Here is a 7,442-nt window from a genome sequence, read left to right as displayed (position 1 = left end):
ACAACTCAGATGGACAGCGAAAGGTAGGCAAACAAATTTCTCTCACCGATCTTGCGTACGTATTTCACGTTAAATTTTATAAAATCCAAAATGTTATTCTTTTCAATAAAGACGAACGATTAAAAACGATTATCGAATAGAAAGTTTTTTAAATCGCATTAATGTAAATTATTTAAAACTAGAGTTTGATAACAATTTATAATATAATTATAGGATGCGAGGATAACACAATTTTCTTTAAGGTTTATTTGGTTATTGCAAGAATACAATTTACGACGGTTGAATTATAAGTGACACGCGCGGATATAGTAAAGTTGTCAACAGGCGGCTGAAATATATATTATATTATTCCTTGTTTTCCAACAGTATATTGGTGATATAACGATGGATATTCAGAATGAGAAGAATCATATTTTCAACATTAAGTTCACCAAACTAATAGGATTATATCAAATGGTGGATCCTAAATCCATAAAACTTCGGGGTGGAAATATCTATCACGTTGTTATGTGGTGCGTTATGCTATACGTGTTTATCGTATCGATGATTTTGGTGCTAAGTGGTCTGTACTACTGGACGGTTAATATACCTATAAGTATGGATTATATTTGGAAATCAGTAACCACGTTTTACATTACTTACAAAACGTGGCTCATCATGCGCCACTCGAACGACATATGGAATTGTTTGTCGATCACGAGATACGATTTTACATCGTTCAGTAACCGGAACAAACACGTACTGGATCATTGGCGAGAACGCTTGACGTGGTTCATGACCATGTATACGATTATGTATTTCACTGCGGTGGTCAGTAGCTCTGTCACTACTTTAGCATTCAGTGGAGTTAAATTACCAGTCAAAAACCACGAAGGTTCAGTCGGGTATTACCGCCTGAACATCCTGAATTTCTATTTAATCGCATCTGACGACACGTACAACTCACACTACAATAAGTTTTACTTCTTCGAGACATTATCCCTTATTGTTATGACAATGGTTTTCCTTGTATTCGATATGCTTCTGGTTACACTGTGCTTTGGCATGTGCTGCCAGATGGAAATGATTAGCTCTGCTTTCGAATCTGTTGGACACAAATCACTTCGTGACCAGCATTCCTCAATAGGTGAGTACGAATTTTCAGGCATACTGAATAGTGTTTATTATACATACTACTCAATTGTATGGGGTGAGGTGAACGGTTCGAAGTTAGAAAATTGAACCAAACCCTAATATTGTTCAGTATGAGTTTATTGTTGAACCTAGTTTTAAATAAACTGAACTAAACAATACTCTAACAAAAAGTTTTCAATTCATTAATTAATAAAAACACCAGTAAAAATTAGAACACGACATATGGTTTGAATAAAAAATGTTTTATATTTAATTTGGTTTAACATATAACTAAAAACTTTGTTTCATACTTTATTTCAAAATCTCAACTCGAGTTTAGTTTTGTATAAAACATAATATTAAGTACGGGTTCGATTCTATTGGTTCAAGTTTGATTCTATACACACATTAAAAGTTTAGTTCAAGACCATATTTTTGAGTTTGACTCATATCTAATACATACGCATTTAAATGTATTGTATTTATTTTAATTAAATTGTTTAGCTTGTAAGGTGTAGTAATCAGTCTTGTAAAGTATTTGAGTAAATGTATTTAAATACTTTTTGGTTTAAGTATTTGGAAAGTATTTTAAATACTGTTTTGGACGTATTTGTATTTGAAAATTCCAACAAATTATTCGTCGGTCGTCACTTTTTTTTTTGAAAATTATTATACTATTTTATTTATAAATTATAAAAATATTTTTCTTTCATAATTATTGAGAACTCCTGTCCCCTACCTCTGTAAATCCACATAATTTATATTTCATTAAGAACTGTTTAATTAGGTACCTATTATTAAAGAATTTCTATAATATAACAAGTTTTATTTATTTTCATTTTTCAGTATACAATTGAAAGTGGTACATAAAGTTCTAGTAATACCTAGGTGAATGTATCATGACAATTTTAATTTAGTAATTACAAAATTAATTTAGCAAACTAACTAGTGGAAGAGTAAAATAAAAAAAAGTATTTGAAAAGTATTTAAATACATGGCAAGTATTTATATTTTGTTCTTAAATACTTTTTCTTAAAAGTATTTGAAATGTATTTTGAATACTTTCTGAATGGATATATTTGTATCTGTATTTAAATACAATTTTAAAAGTATCTTTTATAAAACTGGTAGTAATTGTAGGTTAGTCGAAGTAAAAAGTTACTATCTTTTGAAAATCATGAGGTACACATTTGTACACATTTGAAATTATGTGCATATATTGTTTTGATCTATTATAACTATGGAAATAGTGAATTTAACTCTTTGGCAGTCTATTGTACACCGCTAATCATACACTTACAGAATATTGTGAGCTCACCAAGAAATAATTTTTGGTGGTTAATACCCAAATTTTATTTTATTGGAGTAAGTGATTTAAACTGTAATCAAAATATGAAGGTAGCAGCTTCAGTTTTTCTCTTCTATACTCAGCATAGGATAGATTATTGTAAGAAACTTAAAACAATAGTAAAACTAAATTTCTACGTTTTAGTTATGGCTTGTATGTATAATTTTAGGGTGTTTCGTTGGCCAAATTAGTATTGATAAGGAAAAACATTGTATGACGTTATCGTTTCCAAAATTTGCTCATAATTTTGATATTTACTAAACTATTGCAAAATTAACACAACTGTTTTATTTTCCTTGTAGATTCCACAGATGAAAATGAAAATAAATCATCTAATGATCACGATTTAATATATTATGAAGAATTAAAAACAATTATAATGGATCATCAAGTATTAATGAAGTGAGAGTTAATTTTATTTATTTATTGAATAACCATTAAATATTATGTATTACATTTAAACATAAAAATAAATGTTAACTAACTAAATACGCATGTACGTAATCAATACCTTGGTATTTTAGTTAACATATTATCAAGGAGAATATAGATAATATGGATTACGACTAAGGGTACATAATGCATATTATAAAATATACATGCAATAATAATATAAAACTAACATAGTATATATTAAAAAATACTGATTACTAAATACTGACATACAGAAAAATTCTGACACCAAAAATATATTATTTTTCAAAAACCGTTATCTTAGGTGAAAGACTTCTCTTAGTTTAATGGAATGCGATTTTTTTCAACAATTAAATATGACACACTTCCCACCTGTAAATCTTTAGATTTTGCTCATTTCTGCTATAATTTCAAATCTCATACGAATTTAGCATTGTACATTCTATACCTAGTGGCAGGCAAAAACACATTAACACAGTAAATGTGTTAAGATAATAATTATTGATCAAAAAAAATTATCGAACCAATTAATTCGAAAATTAAATTTCTTTTTGTAGTGGTAGGTGGACCATTATTTCAGCTTTAATGACATTTTATAAAATAAAAAATTAAATATTAAGTATCTATCGATAAATGTTAAAAATTGTTTAAATTAAATTTTATTTTTTGGCCAATGTCACACAAAAGTAATTTTTATTTTATATCTGGGTGGTCAATGTCTAAATTAAATTTACATATTTGTATTTAAATATAAAAAGAGTCACACAAAAAATAAAAACAAATTTAAATAATAGTAACAGCATTTATAGAGTCTCAACTTTAATTTTAATATTTTTGTGGAAATTTTAAAAATTGATCAATTTTTTTTTTTTTTTGAATTACGATAAAATGTAGAATGGTTCACCCAAATTTTAACAATTGGGTTCCAAATGTGTGAAGTCATTACCTTGAGTTAAGCCAAATGACATAAACGGCACTGCCATTCTTTTTTTCAGGAAATATGAAGATTTTTTAACACTGTTTCGACGAGTGATGTTGTTGCACTTATTCGTTTCGTCATTTTCAGTCATCATGCTTTGTTTAACTGTCATAATGGTAACATTTACGTAATACTTAGATAACAATAATATCAACTTATCAATAATAATAATAGTTTCAAATTTCCCAGTGGTCACTTCCATACATAATATTAAATTCGTTTATGTTCATGTGTGAACTGAGGTAGGTAGTAATAACTTATCTCGAATAAAATGATTTCAGAGTTTCTCCAGCGATGATAGATTTAAGACTTCAGATGTTATAGTAGAAAAAATGATTTGCTCAATTCCTTCAATATTCTTTCAAATATATATGGTGTGTTATTTATTTGGCAGTATACACGCTCAAGTAATTTGAAATTGATTATTTTTTAGTATTGTTTATCAATTTGTGATCCAGCATCTATGTCTTATGAATTGTTATGGTATTACTTATTTATAACAAAATATTAAAATTACCGAAAAAATGTTAATAATTATGTATTAGTCATAATATGTACTAACATGCACCAATATTTTATTTCATAAACTACTATACATGTATACACGTTTTAGAAAAAGTTTCGGATTCAATGAATTTTATAGTCCCGGGTTCAAAATGAACATTCTTTTTACTGAAACTTTTTTTTTATTATTATAGAAAGATTCAATAATATTCGCATTGTACAGCAGTAATTGGACCGAAATGGACATGAAATGTAAACAATTGATATTATTGACAATGATATTGAATAATACCAACCACAAAATGTTAAAATTTACTAGAACAAAAATTGTGAACTTGGAAATGTTTTTTAAAGTAAGTAGGTGCTAATATAATTATTATTTAACTTGTATTAAAACATTTTAGTCGAATGCATTTATGGAACTATAGTAGTCTCCAATCATAATCCCTAACTTATAATTTTAAGATTTATTAAATGAAATGAAATATAATATAAATACCTACTTGGAAAATGTTATTGTAATTAAAAATTATAATTTAAATTAATATAATAATATAAGGTGATTTCTCAAGTGTCAAGTTTTTCATGATTTTTGAATAAAACAAAATAACAAAATATACTTTATTTAAATTCGTTATACTTGAACATCAAATATTTATCAAATACAAATGAGGTGATATTGTATTAATATTTTTGATAGCCAGAACTATAAAATAAATACAATTTTGCACATTTTTAACGTTTTTACAAAATCATAAGCCTTGTGAATAAAAATTATTAGGTTCCTAAGTAATATAAATATTTGGTAAAATTATTAAATTATTTCGGTACTTTATGATATACTATAAACACAAATATCCAATAGGTAATAGGTATATAAAATACTAGCGGATCATGCCAGTGCACTTCGTTACCGTTAAATGTACCAACTGTGTATGACTCAAACTTTGTTCATTTCGTTCTTTAATATTTGGTGTATGGTGTTCAAAATGTATCCAAACTTTTCTGTTGCCTGGAATAAAAATTCTGATTCGCAGCAGTATGTTATCAGGTAGGCATATTCTACCTATGGTAGATCGCGAACCCAGTGCTGTTTGTACGTAAGTGTATGATTTAACTCTAATGTATTAAAGTTATACCCGGTTTATTTTGATATATTAATACCGTGGATTAATATAATCAATTAATCCATAATCCTAACCTAACCTAACCGTACTAAAATTCGATGAATAAAAAAAACCAAATTTAACCCTTTTTAAATTGGCCCGCGTCAGAGATCTGCACACAAACATTCATTTTTTTATAATATAGCTGATCCTGTGCACTACGTGGCCCATAATAAATGACAAATAAATTGTGATTGTTCAACTTATTTTCGGTGGTAGTAAGTGTAACTCAGCCACCCTGGTAGGAAATGTGCGAAAGTTCGATTTGATGCACGCTTGTACCTGATCTGTCCGATTAACCAATAGCAACTAATTATAAATAAATACTATTTCTATTAATTGTCACTCCTATAACCAATTGCAACCATTTATAAACAAATATTTCCATCGTAAATCTCAAAATATATGAGTGATATGACCAAGCGCTTCTATTAGTTGATCGTAGCGTGGTGTTATATAGCCCATAGCCTTCCTCGATGAATATACTATCCAACAAAAATGTTTCAATTCGAACCAGTAGTTCCTGAGCTTGTGCGTTCAAACACACTAACTCTACAGCTTTATAGATTATGTTTTTATATTCTGAGCTGAGTGACAAATCTAGTGGTTTTACAATGTTTATTTTTATTATTTTTTTTTTTTACACTTTAAAGAGGTCGCTTTTTTTGTTTACTCAATAGTTTTTTAACTCCACGGAAAAAACCCTAAATATCCTACGCTTAGCTAATTTTTTTTCTAACTTTTTACTAACTATCACTATAGAAACAATTACAATTTTAAAAAAACCACAAAAAAATGATAATCTATGAATTTATACTTATATTAATTTATTTTTATTCAATTTATTATTGATGACATACATAATTTATGAATTTAAATTCAAATTATTTACTTTTATTTACTAAACATACTAATTCCTGTATATAAATTTATATATTACATCTACATATAATTACTATCTGTTATGCTGAACCTACGCTCAGAATCGTTTTTTATCGAATGCAATCGTTGCATTCAAATCGAATACTGTAATAATACACTATCCTGTCTGAGGACCGAAGGGACGATGGACAAACTTTCAACCCTCCTGACATACTCCACCCTCTGCACTTACCCGCTTTTAGGAAGTGATTATTAATATTTTTTTTTTTATTGCAGATAATGGGTGATTGTTACACAGTTATTTCGGTTTTAGTAAATTATATACAAACTAAGAATGAATAAGTTTTGTCCATGTTCATTTTAAATGTAGTCATTTTCTTTTAGTTAATACTTTAATAATAATATTATTGTCTAGTCGAATTTAAATATATTATAACAAAAAACCTAGTTTTTATTATTACCTAAATAATTACTTATAACTTCTTAGCCATAACGTATTATAATTGTTAGTAACATAAATAGATAAATATTATGGTCATGTAGTAGCTTACACAGAGTTTGTTGCAAATCATAAAAATAAGATATTTATTAGTATATTGTTTTGGGATCCTCGAAAATTTAGCGCACGTCAATTATTCAGCGATGATTGAACTATTTCAGCGCAAGTCAAGCCTGCAAACGACATTCACGCCCAAGACAAGTCAGCGCGTCATGTTTATAAAATATACTAAATTAATTAATATAACAATAAATATAATAAAATACCAAATTAAAACCTATAAAATATGAATTATAAATTAAAAATGTTCTTACCTGCCCCGTACTTTTTGATAATATGTTCATATTTAGAAACCCGTACTTACACAGTCCGGTATGGTAACTCTGTCTCGTCATTCTACCCAATTAAAGCAAGAGTTCCTCAGGTGACCTTTCCCCTGATTTATTTAATGTTTACCCGGCTGATATTCCTAAAACCCCAAATACTGTTATGGCCAACTATGCTGACAACACTGCAATTCTCTCACCTGGTAATGAT

General features: G+C 27.9%; 1 protein-coding gene across 1 annotated transcript; it reads left to right on the top strand.

Annotated features, from left to right (window-relative positions):
* The first annotated feature begins 384 nt into the window (after positions 1-384).
* Positions 385-6,813, top strand: LOC132937293 (odorant receptor 46a-like). Its single transcript, XM_061004127.1, has 6 exons — positions 385-1,126; positions 2,764-2,863; positions 3,871-3,970; positions 4,136-4,261; positions 4,553-4,711; positions 6,683-6,813. Exons 1-6 carry the CDS (start codon positions 385-387, stop codon positions 6,746-6,748), a joined length of 1,293 nt encoding a protein of 430 aa, XP_060860110.1. The 3' UTR covers positions 6,749-6,813.
* The last annotated feature ends 629 nt before the right edge of the window (positions 6,814-7,442 follow it).

This window comes from Metopolophium dirhodum, chromosome 1 (genome assembly GCF_019925205.1).
Source record: "Metopolophium dirhodum isolate CAU chromosome 1, ASM1992520v1, whole genome shotgun sequence".
NCBI lineage: Eukaryota > Metazoa > Arthropoda > Insecta > Hemiptera > Aphididae > Metopolophium > Metopolophium dirhodum.
This window is presented reverse-complemented; position numbering and strand designations above follow the sequence as displayed.

What these genes read in the sequence shown, in the direction of transcription:
- LOC132937293 (XM_061004127.1), top strand. Translation starts at nt 385, where the DNA reads ATGGATATTCAGAATGAGAAGAATCATATTTTCAACATTAAGTTCACC. An exon ending in GATCATCAAGTATTAATGAA is followed by an intron (nt 2,864 to 3,870) that starts GTGAGAGTTAAT and finishes TCTTTTTTTCAG; the next exon opens with GAAATATGAAGATTTTTTAA. An exon ending in ACTTGGAAATGTTTTTTAAA is followed by an intron (nt 4,712 to 6,682) that starts GTAAGTAGGTGC and finishes TTTTTATTGCAG; the next exon opens with ATAATGGGTGATTGTTACAC.